The 24,784-nt window shown below is 33.4% G+C and overlaps 1 protein-coding gene across 1 annotated transcript in view; it reads right to left on the reverse strand.

Moving 5' to 3' along the window:
- Window positions 1-39: 39 nt before the first annotated feature.
- Window positions 40-24,784, reverse strand: part of LOC124365408 (ATP-binding cassette sub-family A member 7-like) — a 39,413-nt gene continuing 14,668 nt past the window's right edge. Inside the window, exons 7-18 of the mRNA XM_046821388.1 lie at window positions 21,987-22,169; window positions 20,714-20,841; window positions 19,726-19,893; window positions 18,099-18,257; window positions 17,837-18,014; window positions 13,449-13,561; window positions 4,725-4,812; window positions 3,981-4,135; window positions 2,563-2,668; window positions 2,240-2,274; window positions 1,272-1,494; window positions 40-291 (exon numbers count right to left, since the gene is read on the reverse strand). Coding sequence (XP_046677344.1) covers window positions 40-291; window positions 1,272-1,494; window positions 2,240-2,274; window positions 2,563-2,668; window positions 3,981-4,135; window positions 4,725-4,812; window positions 13,449-13,561; window positions 17,837-18,014; window positions 18,099-18,257; window positions 19,726-19,893; window positions 20,714-20,841; window positions 21,987-22,169 — 1,788 coding nt within the window. The remainder of the gene's footprint in view (window positions 292-1,271; window positions 1,495-2,239; window positions 2,275-2,562; window positions 2,669-3,980; window positions 4,136-4,724; window positions 4,813-13,448; window positions 13,562-17,836; window positions 18,015-18,098; window positions 18,258-19,725; window positions 19,894-20,713; window positions 20,842-21,986; window positions 22,170-24,784) is intronic.

Here is a 24,784-nt window from a genome sequence, read left to right on the forward strand (position 1 = left end):
GTAGTATGTTAAACAAAATGGTAAATTTATAGGAATACATCATTGTGTGAAACTCAACTTAATCTTACCAGTAAACTCTTTGTGAGGGTGCTCATCTGTAGGATCCAGCGGACCAAGAAACTGTACGGGAGATATAACACAAAGAATATGATGCCACCACAGGCAGCAGACAAGTTGGCTTTTGAGAAAAAATGTTGATATAAGAAACGCTTGAGTGATCACAGATATCCCGTAGATGGTAAGAAACGAGAATACTAATGTAGGATCAGCATTTTTCAGCACTTTCCCATACTGCAACAAAAGGCTGAACTATATTATAATACAACTATACAGTGCTATTCTACAGTTTGTACTCATACATAAAATATAAAGCAACTGGCAATAAATTGTGAATATCTTTTTTTATAAAATCAAAATATGTCTATAATTCTTCTTCTGAATTGACACAGTGGGATAGCCTGTAGGGCTGAATATCAAAAAATTTTCTGTTTGATCCTGTCTCATATAATACAGTATATGTAATTAATTTATTTACAACCATTCATTCCATTTGGTAAACACTAAGCAATTCATCCAACCAAACCCATGCATAGTCAAGATTTAATATTCTTACCATCCTCACTTTTCTAATTTTAACATAGAATGTTATGAAGCATTATCCTAAATAAAATGTTAGTTTCTTTTGTGACAACAAATAAAGGCATTTGTGATAATGGTGGTTGGGATGGATCCACAGTGATTACACTTTAAAGTTTGCTCCTGTGTTTTAGTTAAAACTTATGTGGTTTTTTATAGAAAGTATATAATGATCTGTGAAGAAATTCAGCTTGGTTAAGTTCAAGTGACATTTTCAATAAAAATAGTAAGAGTGGAGAAGTTATAATAGAAAACTGTTTTAATTTCCCAATAGAAGAGATTATTCACTTAGAGATAAGAGGGATCTTTATCAGCAATAGTGATAAGGAGGACCTGGCTGGCAGGAATCTTGAACTTTGTGCTGCTGTGAGTTGTGGACAACTCAGTCTCTTTTAACTGTCAAGCCCTCAGTTGCTTGATTGTATATAAACTGAGACTCCAATAACAAGTGTGTTTGATGAATGTACATTCATAACACGTAATTTGTTCTTTCTGTTCAATTAAAAATATAGAATTATATAATATCTCACCCATTCATTGTTAACGTATTTTCTGGGAAAAATTATCATTACTTGATTCATTCCTCAATTTAAATGAATTACTTTGATCTATTTGTAGTAAAAGCGGTTACTTACGACCAGTACAGTGGTGAGCATCGCTATAGTGACCAACATCGGAACAATACTGTCCACAAACCAGCCGAGCCAGTGGACTCCGTTGCCTAGACCCATCACCCTCATGGTCTCCTTTAGTCTCTGCTCTTTCTCGTAGACTACAGACTTGACTATCATGGCACACGTGTACACCCAGGACAGCACCATAAAAAGTGGGAACGTACGAGATATGGCTATCACAAATCTAGTAAACAAAATATTCGAACATTGTATTACTTTTTATTCGAAGCTGAGAAACTTCTCATTGCTCTTAATTCTAAAAGGACCTTTCTTTGCGCTTGCTTCCAGAGTGACAAGATATTCAAGTTGGGTGAGGTTGCGCGGACCTAGCAGGGATCACTTCTGGCTGGTTTATACCTTGCAGTTAAATCTACACCTGGGCACATAAAAAACCGATGTGTCGCTTAAATCTGGGCAACCTTATGGGTGTCCAGGAGTAGCACATCACTAACCGCATATGTTGAGATTCTGGGGTGCAAGGGCAGTTCGATAGGTCTAGTCTACTGCGGGAGATGACTGTGGAGTTGGTGGGGTTCATTCCCTAAGTATCAGAGGTTCTTGCTAGCCTCAACAAGGGTGTGCCACCCCCTACCTACTTTGATTAGAGAGGCTGGTTCAGAGTGCCCTAATTCTTCCTCATGAATTATCAATAGGAGGCAGCCCCTACACTCTAATTTACCCATCCTGAATATCCTGTCACTCCAGAAGCAGCACTAAGGTTCTTATAGGACTAAATGCAATTTATAAGCTTTTGTCCTAAGAGAACAAAAAAAAGGTTGCTTGCCACCGGTAAAAACCCATGAGAAAGATGGCAGGCTCTAAATCTCAGTCATGTCACATACTGCCCAGATTTAACTGACATCAGTTTTGCTGTATCCAATTTAGGCTCAATGTAAAACATAAACTAGCCCTCCTGGGGATTGTATTACTTTAATACTGGTAGTTGTAACATTGAAATTGCAACCTATAACCAAATACAAACATGTCATCATTACTCATTAAATGTTGCACATTTTTATTGAAGGATTCTTTCAACTTTATTTTTAACAAAAAAAAAAAAAAAAACAATAATTTTTCCTAAAATTCTAATTAAACTTTTCTAAAAACAAACTACCCAATGAACAAATACACGAACCTGTCTTCTACATAGCATGGGTAGGGAAACTGTTGAAGGAATACCCCTGGAAGGTCCTGCCGGCCAGAGTGTTCCTCAATGATTATGTGGTCCATCATGTCCTGCAGGTAGGCAAACCCAAAAGGTAATGTATTTGAGGTCCACAGCTGGCCGTATTCTGGCTCCAGGTCTCTGGAGTCGGTCCTGGATAAACTCTGTGTTATCCACCCTCTCAACATTCATCCTGGAAAAATGACAGATGATGGAACTTCAGAGAGGAAAAGCATAGTTTTAAAATTTGTTAAAAATGTATTTTATCGACACAAATAATTGCTGATGTAGAGCAAACTATAAACTCATTTAATAAATGCCATGTTTTAATAAATATAAGTAATAACATCAGGCTGTTTTATTTTATGATAAAACATAACAAAATATGAAACATTAAAAATTAAAAAAAAATACATTTTCCCCAAACCAGCATACTAAACACATAAAAAGGTTGTAATGTAACCTCCAAGGTAGGGAACTTAGATATAAAAAATTACAGCTGATTTGTCCCTTTGAACTGACAAATTAAATAAATATAAACTGAAAAAAACTCCAACAAAAGAATTGGTGATAAATCTAAAGAAAGTCATAAATGATTGAATGAAGAAGTGCAAGTGTCAAAATAGATATGTTTGTTTAGTGGATAAAAGTAAAGAATTGTAAAGAAAAATAAGAACCTGATAATTGTGATACATATGGATGGCACCATACCTCATGACTAGGTATAATTAAGTATGGTAATATCGGTTGTAAGCAAATCTAAAATTTACCATTTCTATGCATTTTTAACAAATACATAGAGTATAAAAAATATAAGTTTTTTTTAGTTTTGTTATTGAAGGAATTTGTTCTTGTCAAATAAACAAAAGCTGCAACCTAAAAATGGGTCAGAAATGCTTAGTTTATTAATGTCTGTATGTACGAGGTGTATTTCCAGTTCAGTTCGAGCAGCTGAGTAGATAAGAGCTAGTGCATTATCAATCCAACGGTTCAAGGGTCTACGTTGATTTTGTAAACATATATATACTTTTTTTTACTTAAAAAGTAAAAATGTTGATCTGTGCTGTTATGTCACAACGTAACATAGATCAATTTGTGATTTTATATTTTTAATTTTTTTATAATATTATGAACTTTTAGCTTTTAATATTATGGATTTTCAGCTTTAAATATAATTTATTTCATTTTTTTAACCAAAAAATGTGTTACTTAGTGATATGTTAGTTACTTTTTTACTTTGATCTTAATAATTCTTAATTCCAAGTAATGTTTTCTGTGAATTATCAGAAATTCTGAATCACATTATATGAGTGCTAATCATTTGCCCATTAAAAGCTAACCACTTTCCATTTTGTGTGCACAACATAAAATCCAATTTTAAAGTATCAAAACTAATAATAGTGAAACCCTTTCTTCTGATGCAATATGCCAAATATTCAACCTCATCAGATTTGAAGAAATGTTTAAAAAACAATTGGTTAACTACAACAATTAATATAGTTTACCTGATTTTATATGTAGTGTTGGGGTTCAGTGTGTCATTTCCAGGATCAATGAAGACAAGCAGAGCCCAGAGTTTGTTTTCTTCGATCAATGCCATTCCAGCATCCATAGCCTTATCTTCATTGTCATAAGGCACAGTTTTGTTCCAATCAAAACACTAAACAGGGAGTATAATTGTTACATAATTTTAAATAGAAAAATAGAAAAAAAAATTAAAAATCATTTTCTTAACAGACTTTGATTCTCATAACAAAATACAAACATCAAATCCAAATAGAAATTTGTATACAGTAACAGAGAAAAATTATGAATGAATAAATAAAAATTATCTTAGTACCTGCTGCACTATGCTAAAAGACTATAATGACCGATTTGGTTAAAAATATAACTACAAAAGTTATTAGAAACTAGTCACTTGCCAAGGGGAAATGTTTTAAAACTACTCACAAGTCATTTTCCAGGTTCAAAGTTAAACACAATCAGTAAAAAAAATATGGCAAAAAAATCACTATCTTAAAAGGATAATAGGTTTTGGACATCTACCATTGTTATACATTTCGTAACATAAAACAATGGCAAATGTCAGAAATTATATTATCCTTTCAAACCATATATCGTCAATAGCAAACTTTAAACAAAGAATCCTTATTTTGATCATTTTAATATTACTAGCAGATAATGTTCTGGCTGACAAGACATAACTCCTTCTAAACACTAATCTAACATAATTTATAGAGAGTACAAACCTCAAACAGTTCATTCAGGTCTGTTGTTATATTGATGAATCTGTCAAATGTGTCCTCACGGTACTGGGTGTTATTTGGTTGAAGAAACCTACAACAAAATGGTAATGTTACTACTTTCTGCAAAAATCTCATTTTTTTGATATATGGTAATTTAAAATATTTGTAAATGCAACAAAACTCAAAAGCCACAAATATGAATTTGAGACGTATGATTTGATATTTTCTGATAATTTAGTGCTTTCATTGATACTTTCAAAGTCAAAAAAAAATGAAAATGAAAAATGTCTTTATTAGAGGCGAAGTTAGGACTATAAAGTCCTCTCTACCACTTAACCTCGCTCAGAGACAAAGCTCTGAGATAAGATGTTTGCAATAATTTGACACAAAGAAAATTAAGTATTACAATTTCTCATGAGAACAAGCAAACAGATCTTCCTATAAACACATATGAGCCCAATCCTAATGTTAGTTTTAAATGTTGTAAAATGTTCAAATACAGTATAACAAAATCTGTTATAAATATTTTTGTATTTTTCTAAAATGCTCAAGTTATACTGAACCCTTAAACCACCATGTTCAAAATATACCACTTCTGTGCGCAAATCACAAACTCCAGTTACATCGTTTAGTAGTTTCACCTGTTTTGCTTTAACGATGATAGCTGTTATACTGTTAGGGATGGGCTGATACAACAAAATTTTATTCTGATACCACTATTAAAACTGTGGTCTTGATTGTCAATTCTGAATCTGATACTGTCCAAATCACATTTACCTTTTCTAGCCACACTTCATGGTATATGGTATAAATATTGCTGCAATTCATTGGTTTTTAAAATATTGCTGTAATTCATTGGTTTTTAGTGTTTATATATATATAATAAATAACTATATGATTTTTAAGATGTTATTAAGAGTTTTATAGGTGACAAAATAAGACAAGTCTAATGGGGGAGTATTTAAAATAGCAATGCTTAAAATTATTATGGACACATATACCACAATTTTAATATTTAACCCTCAAGCTGGCAGTTGAAATTTCCTCAAGTGGCAGGCCATTTTTGGGGTGTTTTGCAGTAGTATTGGTTTTTATTTTTTTTTTTAATATAATTTGATTATAAACCTATATGTATTATATATCACTGTTTTCACAAGAAAATTTACTTTTTATTCATGGAAATAAAAACCCAAAAATATAAGAAATTTATCACTTTTTTTTACTAAGTTTGTTTTCAAAAAATAAAAAAGGTATGTAAAAGTGGTGGGGGGGGCACCTATAAAAGACATATTGTGTGAAAAAAAATATTTCCAAAATACCCAAAATGTTGAAAATGTTTTATAGTTTTAGAAAATGTATAGTTTACTACACTTTTTTTAATTAAAACAATTATGAAATACTCTAATCTGAAGATAGTACAATACGGCTAAATTCGTTGCTATGGATACGACTGTGTTACAAAAATTCATCAAAACCTTAATTATTACTCGAAAAATTCATAAAATACATTAAAAGTAAGCCTATAAAAATAAATAAAGAAGCTTTATATCATGATCATCGCATATGAAAATTATCCTAAAGCTAACTAAAACTATCACAACACTGCACATAGCCTAGAAACACAAAATCTCACTAATATATTTTTTCACATATATTTCTTCATAACATGACAAAATAAACTGATAAAACACAATATACGAGAATTTATACGCATAAATAAACACACTTATTACATAAAAGCACTTATTTCATGTAATAAACTTACGTTTTAGATGGACAAGAATAACACGACTGGGTAACAATACAACAACAATGGCCGACTGTTTACAAACAACTCTCGTTTTCAATATGTCATACTTAAATCATGGCATACAAAACAAAACAAAATACATCGATCAAATCAGCAACTATTTCTGATTCCAGTGGTATATGAATCATTGCAGTTTAGTTTGTGTATTGATTATAACAGATGTCAAACGGGCACGTGTCAAATCGACTGATTTTCAGGCGACTGCCACTACAGAAACATTAATATCGACTGATAATCAGGCGACTGCCAGTAGGGTTAAATAACAAATTTCATGAAACTCAGTTTTGTTGTAATTGAATGTTGACAAAGTTACTGTATTTTAGTCAAGAGTAGTTTTTAATATTTAATATGTAGTCTTTTATGTTCTGACACAATTCATGTATATATAATGTATATATTTGAATAAATTAATAATGATTTATTGTATAAAACAATGTTTCTGTAGCACTAAATTACTGTTACTTCACAACTTTTGTGTTTTACCACTAGACACTTCTCAGACAAGATACCACCTATAGAGAAAAAGGAACAGCCTACACGAGTATGCAAAGTATGCTCGGAAAAAGTCAAGGAAGAAACTGACAAAGCTGGAAGGAAGGAAACATCCTGGTGGTGCCCAGACTACAAAGTTCCATTTTGTGTACCTGTGTGCTTTAGAAATTACCACACTAAGGCCAACTACTTGAACTAACAAGCTATGAAGCAATTTTTAATGTATTTTTACATAATATTCATCTAATATTATTCATCTAATAATTTTTGTTATAAATTTTATATTTTTTATACATTAAAAAAGCATGTGTATAACCCTTTAAAATACACATGGGGTATGTAGACAATAGACAATAGACAATACACTTTATTGACATGTTCGTTGAGAACAGTACATGCGTCATTGGTACAGATTTCATGGTTGTATAAAAATTACATAGCTTAATCTAAATTACTCTTACTCCCAGGGCCATTTATATCGGAGGTGATATTTAGCCGCACCAACAAAGCTCCTCCATCTTGAACAGTCCTCCGCATCTTCCTCTGAAGCGCCCACCTTCTCCATATCAGCCTTCACCTGGTTCCACCATCTCACTTTCGGTCTCCCACGGGGTCGTCTTCCTTCTGGGTTACCGTACATTACCCTCCTCAGTTTGCATTTCTCTTCTCTTCTCAAAACATGGCCTGCCCAACAGAGTCTTCTGCACTTTATTTCTCCTATTACATCCGTACTATTATAGAGCTCCCTGATTTCTCTATTATGTTTTCTTCTCCATACCCCTTGTTCATATGATGGCCCATAAATTTTACGTAAAATTCTATTCTCGAAAACTAGAAGCTTTTTCTCATCCTTCTTATTTAGCCTCCACGTTTCGGATCCGTACAAAAGCACTGGACATATAATTGTTTTGTATATTCTAGTTTTAGTTTTGTGAGAGAGAGATTTGGTTGAAAGTATCCTATTGCATGCATATGCACATCTATTTGCTGAGTTGATCCTATTTTGTATCTCTGGTTCATCTGTGTTTTTATTTGATATTGTGACCCCAAGGTACTTAAAGTTCTCCACTTGTTCGAAAACATGCCCATCAATTTGTAGGGGTCCTCCTCTTTGATTTTGATTCCTTCTAAAGTGCATATATTTAGTTTTTGCATCATTCGTCTTCAACCCCACTTTCTCTGCCTCACTCATAAATAGTCCAGTTAGTGACCTCAAATCATCTACATTTTCTGCAAATATGACAACATCATCTGCAAAAGCCAGGATGTTTAGTTTAGCTCCAACTTCCACCCCTAAATCCCTCTCTGCTACACTCTGAAGTGCTTCTTCCATGGCAATATTAAATAAGATTGGAGAAAGACCATCTCCTTGCCTGACTCCTGAGTTTATCCCAAAAGGTACACAGTCCCGACCATTAATTCTTACTGAGCCTCTTGACTCTGTGACACTCATCTTAACTAAGTTTATTAATTTTCTCGGGATGCCAAATTTATCTAGTTGTGTCCACAACTCCTTTCTGATTATGCTATCGTATGCTTTTTGAAAGTCAATAAATATGGCAAAAAATTCTTTATTATATTCCCAGTATTTAGCTAATATTTCTTTGAAAATGAAAATCTGATTTGTGGTTGATCTGCCCTTTATGAACCCTGCCTGTTCTTCCCTGATTAATCTAAATTACAAGTTTAAAAATTCACTTTCTGAGTAAAAGGGTCTCTCTTGTAGCCAGGCAGTTAATGCTTTTTTTAAACGTTTGGGTGGTTCATTCTTTAGGGATTCTGGAAGTTTATTGAAGTAGACCGCTCCCTTATATGATGGTTTCCTGGCTGTGAGGCTCAGGTGGTGTACAGGCAGTGTGAAGTCAAGGACATGGCGTGTGTGATACTGGTGAAGGTCTCTGTTTCTAGTTTTTCTTGAGTGTACCGCATGCAGAATTACTTCTAGGATGTACAAGTTTACTACTGTGAGGATCTTCAATTTTCTAAATGCTTCCCGGCAGCTTTCTTGGTATTGGAGTCCTTCTAGAGCTCTTATTGCTAGTTTTTGCTGCCTGAGGATCTTCTCCATGATGCAGTTAGCTGTTCCTCCCCATAGTGCTATACCGTATCTGAGATGTGTCTCAAATAGTGAAAAGTAGGCGGTTTTAGCTGTGTCTTTATTGCTAATCTGTTTAATTCTGTGTATTACAAATATGCTGGTGCTTAATTTTTTGCAAAGCTGTTCAGTGTGTGCTTTCCAGGTTATATGTTCATCAATTAATATACCAAGGTGATTTGTTTGGTTTTTTGTTTCTAGGTCAGTGATTGGAAGATGTGTATTTTTTTGCCTGGTGGAGAATTTTATTTGAACAGTTTTATTGCCATTTAGCACTAAGTTGTTCGAGATGCAGTATTGTTTTGTTGTGATTAGGGCGCTGCTTAGACTTCTGGCAAGGTGTTGCGTGGTTTTGTCAGATATTGTTATGACAGTGTCATCTGCGTACATGGTTGTGTGACAGATGCGCTCTAGGTAGTCGGGTAGGTCGTTTGTAAGCAGTAGGAACAGGACCGGGCCCAGCACTGATCCTTGTGGCACTCCCATCTGCATGTCGGCAGTTTTTGACTGAACTTTTTCTAATAAATTGTTTTTAGTGTATTGGATTTCCACCAGTTGTTTCCTGTTATTTAGGTAGTTCCAGAACCAGTCTGCAGTTTTATCTTTTACACCCATGCTTTTTAGTTTTTGAAGAAGGCGTTTATGATTTAAGCAGTCAAATGCTTTTGTAAAGTCTAAGAATAAACTAGTAGCAGTGTGGCCCTCTTCCAGTTTGTCTATGACATGCTCTATAAGTTGAATTAGGGCTGTGGTTGTGAATCGTCCTTTCATGAAACCATGCTGATGTTTAGTTAGTAGGTTATTGTGCTCAAGATATTGTAAAAGTCTTTCTAGTACTATCTTTTCAATAATTTTGGAGAAGGTGGATATGAGTGATATTGGTCGGTAGCTAGTCATGTCGGTGGTTGGTCCTTTTTTGTATTTCGGGTGTACTTTTGCTGTTTTTAGTTTTTCAGGGTAAATCCCTTGTTGTAAGGATATGTTTATGATGTGTGTTAGGGGATCCTTTACAGATTTTTGCTAGTTTTGATGAGATGTTATCTAGGCCAGATGAGGTTTTTGTTTTCATGGAGTCTATTATTTTCTCCACTTCTTCTTTTGTTGTTGGTTCGAACTGAAAAGTGTTGTTAGTGAGTGGCGGGGGATTTTGGCTTGTAGTATTTGTGGCATTTAAGTGGCTGTCTTGGAGAGTTCTTTGTGCTATTGAGGAGAAAAATTTGTTAAAGCAGTCTGCTACTTCTGCAGGGTTGTGAAGTATTTTTCCATTGATTTGAAGGTATATTTGGTTGTTCGATTTGTGTCTGGCTGTCTTCTCTTTGTTTATTATTTGCCATAGGGCTCTGGGCTTATTTTTGGAGTTACTTATATGTGCTGCTACCGACTCTTTTTTGAGCTTTTTGAGCTTTAAGTCGTAGTCCTTTTTCCTGGCTATTGTCTCTGTTTTGTCTTCTATTCGGCCTGTGCACTGCTCTTTTTCTAGGGCTCGGATGTACTGTTCCTTGAGTCTTGTGCATTCAATGTCCCAGGTCTGGGTTTTGTTATATTTATTTTTGAAGGTCTTCAGTGGGCAGGTGTTGTCAAGGGTTGCTTGGATGATATTGTGGAATATGTTGTAAGCTGTGTCAGTGTTGTTGGAGTGGTACACAGCATCCCATTTTTGTTTGGCTAGAGTTGATTTGAAGTTTTCTATTGATTTTTTGTTGAAATTTCTCTTCTTTGTTTTAATTTTGGTGGGACAGTGTTTTACTATGGTTAGTGTGGTTAATTGTGCTGTGTGGTCAGAGAGGCCGCTTTAGATTACTGATGTTTTTACTAATTCTGGGTTTATGTTAGTGCACACCCAGTCTATTGATTTTGAAGTTTCATGGGTGATTCTTGTGGGTGGGAGCTGCATCCTTACCAAATCAAATGCAACGAGAAGTTCTTTTAATTTAGTGTTATCACTGTTCTCCTGTAGATTGTCGGCATTAATATCACCCATGACTATGATTTTTTTGTATGTGCTAAGTGCTTTGTCCAGTACATTTAATAATATATCGATGGCATTGTCTATCTTTGTGCTTGGCGGTCTGTAGACCCTGAGGACATTTATTGTTTCCTTTCTAAGTTTGATTTCGAAAAAGGGCTGACTCACAGATAAGTTCAGTTTCATCTGAGCTGGTTTCTAGTAGTTTTACAAATTTTTGTAGGTCTTGTTTAACATAGCCTGCTACTCCTCCCTTAATGTGGTTCTTTCTCGTAAAGCCTCCAACGAGAGAGTAGCCTTCTATGTTTGTTCTTTCTAGTTTTTCTTGATTAAGTCCATGCTCTGTTAATATAATAAAGTCTGGTTTATTGTGGCTTAAAAAATGATTTAGCCTTTCAATTTTGTTTGACAGCCAGTTAATATTCTGGTGAAGGAGAGTGAATTGATTATTTTTTGTGATTATATATTTGTGTTTTGTTCTGTTGGTGTAGCTATTGTTATGTGTGTTCTTTTCCCTTCAGGCCCGCTTCTAAAAAAGGGCTGTTATTTGGTAGTGTGGTGTATTTAGGGTTTTCAGGGGATGGTAATTGTCTGTTTGTTTCAGGGTTTAAAATACTGTTCAGAGGTGGTGGAGGATGCAGCGATTTTTGTTTTACATTTTCCAGTTTTAATTTTTTAGTTTGCTCATAGTAGAAGTCAGCTATGGTTTCACCAGAGTTGAGTTTTGTGGCTGTGATAGGAGGGGCTATTGTCACTTTGAAATTATTTTTGTAAGTTTCATTTTCGTGTGTGGAATTTTCGGTTCGGAGCTTTTTAATGGTGTGGTCTGTTGTATGTGACTCTGTATTTAAGCCTTGGTTCGATCTGTATTTTGTTATTTGCAGTGATGTGCTGTAAACATTTCTCGTTTTCTGTGTCTTTGATTTTTTGTGTGGGATTGGAAATTCTTCTTCCTGTCCTTGCTTTGTTTGTTTAGGTGTTCTGGAAGTCATTGGAGTTGGAAGTGTGGCTGTTCTCAGGTCTTCAGTTTTGTCAAATGTCATATCTCAGCGTTTTCTTGGTTTTCAAAGTTCTCTACTTTGGTTGTAATTTCCTCCATTTCAGTATCATGGATTTTAGGGATATCTAGGCTCGTGTTATTTCTTTCTTCCGTCTCTAAGATGTCGCATGGGGTGTTTTCAGATAATTGGTTCACAGGTGATTTTGGAATGTTAAGGCATTTCTTGCACATCCAATTTTTAATTTCATTTGCTGTTAGTTTTTTTTAGTTGTTTGTCCTTAATGTTAACACAGCCTCCATGGTACCATAGTTGACATGAGCCAGTGCATTTAATAGATGAGTATTTGACTCCAATGTCACAGGCACCACAGGGGTATTTAGAGCCACTAGTTTTAGTTTTGGACATTTTAAAAATCAGTTTTATAGGCTTTGGCTGCCTGTCTGTCAATTTTTGGTGGTCAGGTTTAATTAAAATATGAATCAAAAAATGAGTCAAAATAGTTAAATCAATCAAGTTAGTATTTATTAAATTTATTTTAAGTATTTTTATACTCCTATAAAAGATTAACAATTTAAATACACTCAAGCCAGTAATATGAGTTTACTAGTATTTTTAAATATATTTAAGGACTGAGTATATTTCAATCAATATGTATGTATTATTCTATAGGAGTGATGTGGAAGTAATATTGTTTTTTATTTAATACTTGTCGTTGGTATTAGAACCACACAAGTCTCAGTGGTAATCGCAAGTTGTTATCAGTGGTTAAAGGTCAACTTTCTCTAGCCTTTACAAACTAGATAAGTTGATTACTGTTTGTACAGGTGCTTCTCATGACGGCATCTGGTTATTGTATAGTCCACATTGTGACTCATTGTAAATGTGTGACATGTGTGACACAATGTGTGACATTGTGTAAATGTTCTGTTTCCGAGAAAGTTGAGAATTTGTGACACTCTGGTAACTTGTAGGTAACAAGTAGTGTTCCCTTTGAGATTCGGCCAGAAAAACACACATATTGAACTAAATGTGTTTTCCTTCTTAATTACAAATAAAAGAACCACTTTATGCAAACAAGAATGTAAAAAAAATATTATTAAAATATACTTTTAAGCAACAGAAGTGGTAGAAAAAACCCTGACCCTTTCAAAATGTAAGAGAGTCGATGTTACAAAGAGCTCAGCTATTACATCAACACAAACAGGGGAAATTTTTAACATTTACTGTAATAATAATTTTATTTTACATTCTTGCTCACATGTTATGTGGTTCTTTTGTGTGTTACTACGAAGGTAATAAAGTTTTGTAATAAACTGGCTTATTGATAATTTCATGTATGCTTCTTCTTCCTAAAGCTACTCACAGATTAAGATCTTTCTTAAACTCCATTATGGTTTCATTGTAATTGGTCCCCAAGAATGTGCGCAGAAAAGTGTTGTTAAACAGGATGTCTGATGCTGGCGAGTCCAATATTGCCTATAACAAAATTTAATAACTTTTTGAAACCTTTAAGCAGTTATTCAAATAATACCAAATTTTAATAAATTTGTTGCTTATCTTATGTAAAAAATGTAATTAACAGTTATTAAAACCGTTTTTAACAATAATTATCAAGTAAAATAGGCAAACATGTTTTACATTTATGATTTTGCTGTAGGAAGTTGAGAGCAAAATATTTATAAATATTTAACTTTATATTGGTTAGACCACTCAGTTTTTCATATTTAATGTCTCCAAAACTCATAGTTAGAAGTGTTTAAAAATAAAAAAACACACTGACTAGTTGTTTTTAAACATTTATTTTGTTTCAATGTTAATCCAAAAACCTACAATCTAAATAAATCACTAGCACTTTAAGTAAAGATTAGGTAATTTTACTGATGTAAAATTAGCATTGTATTTTAGCATATTACGCAATCGCTAATTTTACGTTGTAATCAAATATTACGTAGTTTGACGTTCATTGTGTTGTTAGTGCAACAACTATCCACTAGAATGTGTGCAGAGTGTTACAACAGCTTGTTTACAAAGTAACAGCTGGCTACTTGCATTGTTTGTTTATTTTCATCCTTCAAGATGCCCTCTCAGGTTAACATTCCAAATTCATCAAATAATTACAAATCACAATAAAATTGTACTTATATTTCATTATACTGTCTTGCGTGTAAATTAATACAATATATAACAGTATATACAAACTTTATTGATGAATTTGAATTTTTTCAACAAAATTCTTTTGACTGGTTTGTATATTTACAAAAAAAGAAATATTAACTGCTATGTTAACCCGGATCTCCCACTTACCACTATACCACTAACATGCTCGCCCAAGTGAGAGATCCAGGTTTGAATCCCAGCGTAGCAAGTTCTTTTTGCGATTCAATGTTTATTGAAAATTAAATCAGGCTAATATCACTTATACAAATTTAATAAATGTTAAAAGTCGTTTGACAGGTATTTGGCCTTCTGATCATACATTAGTTTGCTTATTTAAACACATACAGGGTGTGGTAGATAAGTAATGAGACTGGCCGCCGCGCGGCGCCCCAGTCGCTCGCAGTGCGGTCTCCACCTGCAGGTCACGTGGTGGGGGATCTGAGCTAACAGTAGAACCGGTTCGCAGTCGCATTGTAGCTCTGGCGCAGTGAGGATCGAGCTTCGCGTATTACGTTGTTTGTGTGCCCGTGACACTTGTGAAAACGCTGAAGATGGATCGGTCAATAGAACAGCGGTATGCAATCAAATTTTGCTTTCACTTGGGCAAAACTGCTTCGGAAACTTTCGCTATGATTACGGAGGCCTACAAAGAGCACGCCCTATCAAGAGCTCAAGTGTTCTGGTGGTTTAATGAATTTAAAAAACGGGAGGGAATCCGTTGAAGACATGGAACGATCTGGACGCCCTTCAACGAGTCGTGTGGATGAAACGGTGGCCAAAGTGAAAGAACTCCTGGACTCCAACCGTCGTTTAAGCCTCAAAATGATCGCCGATGAGGTCTCCGTGAATAAATTTACGGTTCGCCAAATTGTTACGCAAGATTTGATGATGAGGAAAGTTTGTGCAAAATTGGTTCCCCGAGTGCTCCCCGCGAACAAAAGCCTCGTGACCTCTTATTTGACCCGAATTGGAGTTGAAGTTCTGCCACAGCCACCATACAGCCCTGACATGAGTCCTCCTGATTCCTTCCTATTTCCGAAGGCCTGAAGGGTCATCGTTTCGACGATATTCCGAACATCCAACGTGCTGTCACGAAGGCACTAACTGGAATAACTCCAACGGACTATAGTGGGGCCTATGAAGCTTGGAAAACGCGCTGGCAACGTTGTGTCGACGCCCAAGGCGAGTACATTGAAGAATATTAACGTTTTGTACAAATCAGATCAATAAATTTGTTTTTTTAGACTGAGTCTCATTACTTATCTACCACACCCTGTATGTGAGAGAAATGGTCAAATACAAAATAATTGAATCGTAAAAAGTGAGGGCTCTGTGGTGTAGTGGTAACATGCTTGCCCTGCAAGTGAGGCACCCAGGTTCGAGTCCCGGCGGAGCAAGTCATTTTTGCAATTAAATAAATGTTCAGGCTAATGCCACTTATACAAATGTTTTATATATATATATATATATATATATATATATATATATATATATATATATTGGGCCGATAAGTAAGAGATCCAGGTTCAAGTCCTGGATTGTATATATACAATTTCAATAAACATTGAATCACAAAAAGTACTTGCTCCGCCGGGACCCGAACCCAGATCTCTTACTCTTACTTGCCGGGTAAATATATATATATATATATATATATATATACAATTTCAATAAACATTGAACCACAGAAAGTACTTGCTCCACCGGGACTCGAACCCGGGTCTCTTACTTGCCGGATGAATGTGCTACCATTACACCACAGAGCCCTTACTTTTTACAATTCAATTATTTTATTAACTTGGAAATGCATTTGTAAAAAGAAAATATCCTTCAAAATTTATAAATAATCAAATTAAAAATGTTCATAAAACCCAAAAGAATGATGACGTAAAATTTATAACAAAATATTTTCCTGGTTTATATAAAACAAACAATATTCTAAGAACGGCACACAAAATTCTTGAATCTTCACCAATTACTAAAAACTTATTTTCAAAACCACCCAGGCTAGTGTTTCGTAGAAATACTAACCTAAAAAATCTTCTGGTACGGCCCAAATTGCCACCTACTGACATTCAAAATTCAGAAAAGAAGAAAAATTTTAAGTGTCAACCCTGTAAAGACAAACGATGTAATACTTGCAAAATTATAAAATCGTCCAATTTTTTCACCAGTAGTAATACAAAGAAAACTTACCCTATTAGAGGAGAAATTAATTGCAAAAGTAAAAATGTAATTTACCAATTAACATGTAAAAATTGTGCAATGGATTATGTTGGATTGACAACAAATCCATTGCACATAAGAATGAATAATCATCGTTGTTCGTCTAAAAAAACAGGATGAAAAATTGGTCTCACAACACGCATTAGGCCACCAACAAAATTTTGAACAATGTTATGCACTGACAGGTATTTGCAAAGTACCCGAAGATAGAAACAAAATTGACTTAGAAAATTTAGAACAGGCACATCAGTTAATATTAAAATCAAAAGTACCCTTTGGTCTGAATAAAAGATGAAATGATCAATTGTTTTTATTATATATTATTTTTTCTAAATTATTTTTCTAAATTCATTCTCTGTTCATGATATTATTTATTTCTCTTTGGTGTTAACCACATGTTCAAAAATTCTTGTTTATTTATTTATGTCAGTTTTTATTTATTTACTTTTGTAAATTTTGTTTGCTGTGTTGTTATTTTTTATTATACCTTTTTGAAAACGGCAAAGCCGAAATATTAAAGGAAATTTATATAAAGAAGTTTAATAATTGATATATATATATATATATATATATATATATATATATATATATATATATATATATACAGGGGGTGGTTTTTTTAATGGGCCTAAATTACATTATATTAAATTATGTCTTCTCAAATATAAATATATCAGCAAACTTTAAATAGGGAACCTTTCCTTGGTTTTAGAGATATTTAAAAATATTTGAACTTTTCAAGATGTGTAAAAAATGAATCTTGTAAATATTTCAACTAAGCTCATTGGGCAGCTTAGTATGTCTTTTCATTCCATTATAATGGCCGTTCAAACTTTAACATAAATCATAAGTCCGTTATTGATGAACCAAGAGAAAAAACTTGCTTTTGGAATGCTTATAACTTTTATTGAACATTCTTAACTTAAAATATGTTGTATCGTAAACGGTATTTAAGATATCAATTACGTGAAAATCCCATTTGAATTTTTTATCACCAATGATTGCTGCCGAAAGTTCAAACTTGGTAGAAAAACTGATCTTACAATTATCTAGACTAAGTTCGTTGACCAGCTTGGTACGTCATTTCGCCCATATGGCAGCCTTTCAAGAAAATAAACTAATCTGTTATTTATGAACCTAGAGAAAACACAAAATATGTTCTGGAATGCTTATAACATTTATTAAACATTTTTTTGTATAAAATTTACCTATTTCTTCCGACTGAGCTGGAAGGACTATGTTAACCTTAATCTGTTTCTGGGTTGAGATTTTTTTAACTCAAAGCAGCCATCAATCTATGGATGAACATATATGTCAGGCCCACCACTCAAAGTGTAAATCTATTTATACAAAAAAAAAAGAACTAACCTTTATGACCTGTAGTCGGGCAGTATTATTTACAAGGGATTCCTTCAAATTCGGTAGAGTTACATTCGACAATGTAAAAGTGAGCTCGTAGATATCCTTGTAAATTTCAAAAGCTGTGTTTAATTTGGTCATCATACGACTGGTCACCACTGTTTCTGGAGTGTAAAGGATCTTCCCCCTGAAAATGATTAAATATAAGGATGTGAGAGAAATATTTAAAACTAAAGAAATATTATGTATATAAATACAAATTTTGTGTTACCTGACAAAGGGTTTGAACATCCTCCAAAGAGCTCGCAAGGGTGGTGAGGAGTCTAGAAGCTCATAGTATGAGTTACACACTGGTGTGGTTGTGTTATCGTAAACATACTGTTTCTCATCAACTGAGGAGTCCCTCATTTGATCTCTGAAGTCATCCCATCTAAACATCAGAAAAAGTCACTGCTTAACTCTGATTTTTGGGATATGATACAAGTGCACACTATGATTTTGTCCTGAGATATTAAATGATTCAGATATCCTTTAACTAAAATAGTACCAAACTGAAAAAGTTTATTGTACAAAATAATTTTACAATGGAAGAAGTTTTACTCATCTGTTTAAATGAAAAATGAGTTTAACATGTTGATAATGGTTTAGTACTTATATTTTGTCCTTGTATTATATTAGGAATAAATAAAATTATTGCACAACATTAATTATATCTATGGTAAGAAGATCTTATGCAATGTGAATGTTGAGTTTAACTCCAGTTCACCTTTTTGTTGTTTTTCTCTTAAGATAAGAAGCTGAGGTTCTAGGGGTAGGGGAGGTGTTGAGATCCATGAGGAAGGATTTTGGGCATAAAACTCAATCATGTTTCCTTGGAAGAAAGAAATGTCAGCTCTATACCAGCCTCTCCAGTCAAAGCAGGCAGGGGTGACATTTCTTTATGTCTAGGCTAGCAACAGTTCTTAACACTTAGGGAGCACCACCAACTCTAACAGTTATCTCCTGCAGTAGAAAAGACTGTTGCACCCCAATATCTCGACATCTTTGGTTAGTAACAGTCGCTCCTGTACATACATTGGGTTACCCAGACACATGGGTTTGCTCAACTGTAGGTTCCCAGTGTAGGTTCAACTGGAAGGTATAAACCAACCAGAAGTGACCGTTTGTCTTATTGCAGCATCTGATAACTTTCCCACCAAGTTACGTTATGTGAAGAAAACTTAGTTGCTCCACTGTACTTTTGGAGCACTAACTACTAAAACATAAAACTAAGTCTAAAACATTGTAATGCACTCAATTGTGCATCTAATGAGACAATGAGAATACCACTTCACATAGATTACACCATATGTTGTAGTGTAGGTGTCTCTGATATTGAAACGATGTTAAGACTTTTTTTTATCTCTTCAGATGAACACGACTACAGATTCCAGGAGTCAAGTCTATGACAGAGTCAATTTTGAGATGTTGCACGAAAAGGAAAGTGAACTGGAGCTAAACTCAATATTTACATTACATCTATGTGTTATTTAACTATTTGCACTGATTTTTTTTAATGTTTTAAAGGAAATAACTATATACATTTTATCACATTAGTAACTAACTATTGTTATATTTGTTAGTGAGGAGCAAAATTTATATAACTTTTTATAACGTTTTGAAAAACACATGAAAAAACATTAATTTAAATAGCAAATTTTTAATAGAAAATAAATTATATATTTATTTTTAATTTAGGAAACCATTTTGTAGCACATTTCATGATTTCAAGATATCAATACCTAGAATCAACATTCAGGACAACTTAGTTAAGAAAGTTATTGACATGGTTCCTGTTTAAATTTAAGATCTTTTCTGTTTACAAAAACAACAACAAATATATTGACGTGACTACTCACTGGGTACTTTTTCCGCCAGCGTTTAGCAGTTGCTTGATAAGATCTCCTGACTGGTTACCGCACAGGAAGTAATTGAACATGACAATCGCCTGTTCTAGCCGAGACACGTTGTTGGCCACCATCTCGTCTGCCAGATACGTGTACTGAGAGCTCATCACTGCCAGATCACTGTAAAAAATTCATAATGTAACCCAGAACTTGTTTCTCATCGATCTGCATTGTAATAACTGGATAGTTCATCTAATGCAATACACTGTGTCAATAGCAGAAGCAAGTGCTGCCAACTGTGCAGTTTTTCTCAAATTGTTCAGGACTGAACCGTTACTAAATTCAAAGTCATTTACCAGTAAACTCTACTAATCAAAATCTACCAAATCGAAGTTAATATTTAAAACTGCTACAACCTAAATCTAATCTACTAATATATAGAGTTAGTTGATATTTTTAGCCTAAAACACAAACTAACAATATGAGTTAACAAATTTGCCACTTAAAACTTGTTTTGGTTATACGAGGCATCTTTTAAAAGTAAGTACCGTTTTTAAATTACGCTGCAACAGTGCTGCAGTTGCCGTTTAGCGCATGCACGTAGTGTAGCTAAATCAGTTGGGATCTATTTACGTTTTTAGCTTTAAAAATTATTCTTTATGAAAGTTAATATTACCTATGTAAAATAACCTGGAGTTATGTAATATGTTATGTAATTAATGTTATTAATAGTTTTTTGTATATTTACCTATTTAACGGCAATAGTGATACTAAATGTATGATAAATTTAAACTCCTGTTATTAATTTCCAATATTTAATTAATGTCTTAACTTGGCACATTTGCTGTTTTCTGACATTGTTGATACTGTTTAATGACACTAAATTGGTTGACTGATTGAATATAAAATATATGAAAGATACCCCTCCCCCTGAGTTGATGATATGCAATGTGTTCCAAACAAGTTCTCTAGAACAACTATCTTTGCCATTGCAACATACCTCATTGCTTTAGTATAGTTTTGGAGGGAGGTGAAATCTTGCCAAACTTGAACTGACAGATTCCTCATACTGTTCCAGTCACTCCATGACAAAGACTGATCCAAGTTGCTTTCCACATACTGTACTAGCTGTAAAATAATATAAATACAACTGTACTAGATGTAAAATAATACCAATACAACTGTACTAGCTGTAAAATATCTCTAGAAGTAGTAAAGCTACAAATACCAAATTTTGCACATGGGTTATTAAAAATAGAAGGAAAACTTTTAAACATTGGGTGATTTGCTTTAATATTAACAAATGGTGCCTATTGAAAGTTAAAAAAAAATACAGCATAGTTACAAAAAACTTACAATTTACCAACTAATTTAAATTTTTATGGGAAATCCAACAGTACATGCATTCCTCAATGAAATCCGTCAACGTATAAACAAGCATGACAACTTTAAATTTATGTTTGCACAAGCCTGGACAACAAACATTTTGTCAGTTAAATGGCATTAGCTATTTTGCATTAATTATAAACAATTTATATGATACCAGCTAATTAAAAATTTTTACAACATTCTAACAATACTATTTTCAACTAAATCCGTCAATGCATAAGTGAGCACGGCCACTTAAAAGGTACGTTTGCACAAGCCGGAATCAACAAACAGCTGATGCCTTTCAACTGTGGCATGTTTGTTGCTCCCACATGTTTGTTGTAGAAAAATATTTCAAATCATTCTTACCAAAAATATAGAGATATAGCTCCTCCATATGTATTTTGTAGAGAGTACAATGACACAAAGTACAATGTAAATTCATTTTAGCCAATTTATGCTTGTTCACTGCTGAGCAGCAGACATGCAGCGATACAAGGATATAAACACAGAAAGTATGAACTTCAAGTCATATATTATTTACAAAATCATGATATATCCTTTCTTTTGTTATCTACTGACAGTTGTTCACAAATACTTTATAGAATAGTGTTCAAAAATTAGAAATGTACCTTCAAAGAAACAGTAATTTTTCCACCACCTTCACATTTTCGGTATTTACAGAAAGTTAAAAACTACTATATATAAATATATATATATATATATATATATATATATATATATATATATATATATATTATTAATTACATTAATAATTTAATTTATATAATAATAAATATAATAGAAGAGCAAATAAACTAAACATAACTGTATCTCAAGAAATGAGCTAAGAGTTAAAACGTGACAACTGCTAACAAAGGCTAATGTATACAACACGGCCAAACCTGTTGGTAGGTGCCTGCAGCCGTGAGAGACTCTCGCATGATGTTGGCGAGTGCATCTAGCTCTACAGCTGACAGCCTGCACAGCTGATCTACAACAGCTGACTGGACTTGTATTACACTGGTCATCAGCTGAGTGTCACATAACACCAGAGATCTGTTCTCCTGCAGTAACAACAGGTGGCCCTGGACAACATTACATACGAGTACTTAGTGTATTCCCGTTTAAGGTCTGAGAATGGTCACAAAGCTTTGCAACACATAAAGCTGTAAATAGATACCCTTTAAAAACACCATAGACACCTTGGGTTGATTATATACTTACAAATTATAAAGATGTATATGTCGAAAGAATACACTGTGTGAGATTTAACATGGGTATACTTATAACATCTTTTAAACCGCCTAAGCAATTTTTATTATAAAGATGTAGATGTTGAAAGAATACACTGTGTGAGATTTAACATTTTTATTCCGAGACAAGTAACTAAAATGTGTGGGAGTAAAAGTATACAATTTATACAAAAACCTGAAGATCATACAAATGTTCTCTTTTAAAAAATTCAGTAATTGTTATTTTTAAACTAATAAGTTTCTGATAAGGCTAATATAATCCTGTGAGCATGATTCACATTGAAGTTGATATATAATGTTTCTGGAGCCACAATTCATTTTTTTTTAGTATGCTGCCACTAAACTGTGTGTGTTGCTTGGGGTTATAATTTTCCATAATACACAACAGGTTTTCCAAAAGGTTCACAAACCACAACTTTTATTTTGAAGTGGTTCGTCATAGATAAGTAATTTAGGTGATGACTTTATAACAACAATACATGACTGTGTAAAGGAGGGTTAGCTAAATAAATAAAAGACTTAGAATGTAATAAATATGTTATTACAACTAAATCTTGATTATAGAACATTATTCTTATTATTACATAAATTCTTCTTTGAATAGTATCAGAATTCGCACACAATGCAATCAACGTGTGTGCTGCTAATGCAGACTAGTAGAAATATACACAACTATTTTTGTTTTGTGTCCTATTCCTTCACAAAACCATGTATTGATCAATACAAAATTATTATTATAGGCCTAATTAGTTAAATAAAGTTCCTCAAAAAATCAATTGCTAATATTTAAATTTAAAAACTGCTTATGATGTGACTGCTCTTATAATGTACATTATATGAAAGCGTTTTAAGACATGATTCCCATTTAGGCATAAAATTAGGTACAATTGAAAATATTAATACAGGTATTATATGATAATGCCGATGGCCGAGCGGTCTAAGACCTCGGACTTCGGATCTCGATTAGAGATAGCATGAGTTAAAATTCTGTCTGGGGCTGTTTTTATCGATACCATAAACCATGTATTGAATCAGCCTTTCCCCTTACTCTGGTTGATAAGATCCTAGCACATGCCAACAAGCCATTAGGATGGGAAAAATAAGTCTTAAAAAGGGATCAGCCTCTCCTTTTTTTTAAAAGTTCTAATATAGTTTATAAAATTGTCATGACAGCTACACAGGTGAATTTTGTCATGAGGCAGGTCTTTTTTTGTGATAGCTTTTCCTCACATGAAGTGGCTGGCAGCTTGAAATATTGCATTTATTAGTAACTAGTAGCTATACATGGCTTCATATGCAATTCCCTACTGAATGTCGGGTACACTTCTTAAATGGCATACCAAACACTCCTGTGATAAGTGATAGTCACTGGAAGATATTGCAATTTCTTCTCCGGTTAAAAAGTGTCTACTTACGATGATCATAATCTACTTCCGGTCTAATATATTTTCTGTGTGATAATCAATCAATAAGTGCAAAACTCTTGTTTCTTTAATGGCAAGAAACACTTAGGTTATCATTGCCCGAAAGATTGACGCCACTTACTCTTTTAAGATAGTGTCAACTTGTTAACGTATTACAGGTATACAAAACTAATATATTGCTAGATGTTAATGACAGTCGTTAAAATTAACGCTGAAGGAGAAATTACATAATTCCTTCTGCCTGAAAGCTGTAGACTTGAAATTTTGCACGAAGCTTCATCTTTATATTACTAACATTGAGTTTGATGATGGTGATATTACTACATTGGATTTGGATGAGCGTTAACAAATATTGTTACATTGTTTTAGAGGTAACCATGAAGGTAACAAGAAAATTGCAGAATAAATCAATCAACAAACCGAGTACAACATTATGGCATTTTAACATGTGACACAATAACACAAGTAGCCTATTGAAATGAGCTGTAGATTTGAAATTTTGCATTCAACCTCAGTGAAGCTGTTACATGACACTTGGTGTTGTGAACTTCTACCTTTTAAATTGCTTATTATCTTGGTAAAGCGCAGTAAATTCAAAACTTTAAAAAAATATTATAAAGAATTCTTTTGTTTACATTTAATTAACACCATTAATATGGGTTTAGATCAGAATTGATTTTACGTTACAATCTCACAAATTATTTGTTGTGGCACAGTTAGGCAACATTGCCTCAGGACATTACATAATTGATATTGACCTATCAATCAAATTGCAACAGTATTGTGTTTCAAGATAACACATAACTATTAGTAATATGTATGATAATTTTTACGTCCAAGTGTAAGCATGTTAAAAAGTATCAATACACTAACAATATTGTATACATATATTTTTGGGTTTCCACTTATACAACAATAATTAATATGCACATCAAGTTTAAAGTTTGATGAACTTTACTTTTGTATGAACTAGACAGTATTGATTTATTGTAAAAAATTAGTCAACCCTAAATAATGACTTTA

This window comes from Homalodisca vitripennis, chromosome 6, assembly GCF_021130785.1.
Source record: "Homalodisca vitripennis isolate AUS2020 chromosome 6, UT_GWSS_2.1, whole genome shotgun sequence".
NCBI classification, from domain to species: domain Eukaryota; kingdom Metazoa; phylum Arthropoda; class Insecta; order Hemiptera; family Cicadellidae; genus Homalodisca; species Homalodisca vitripennis.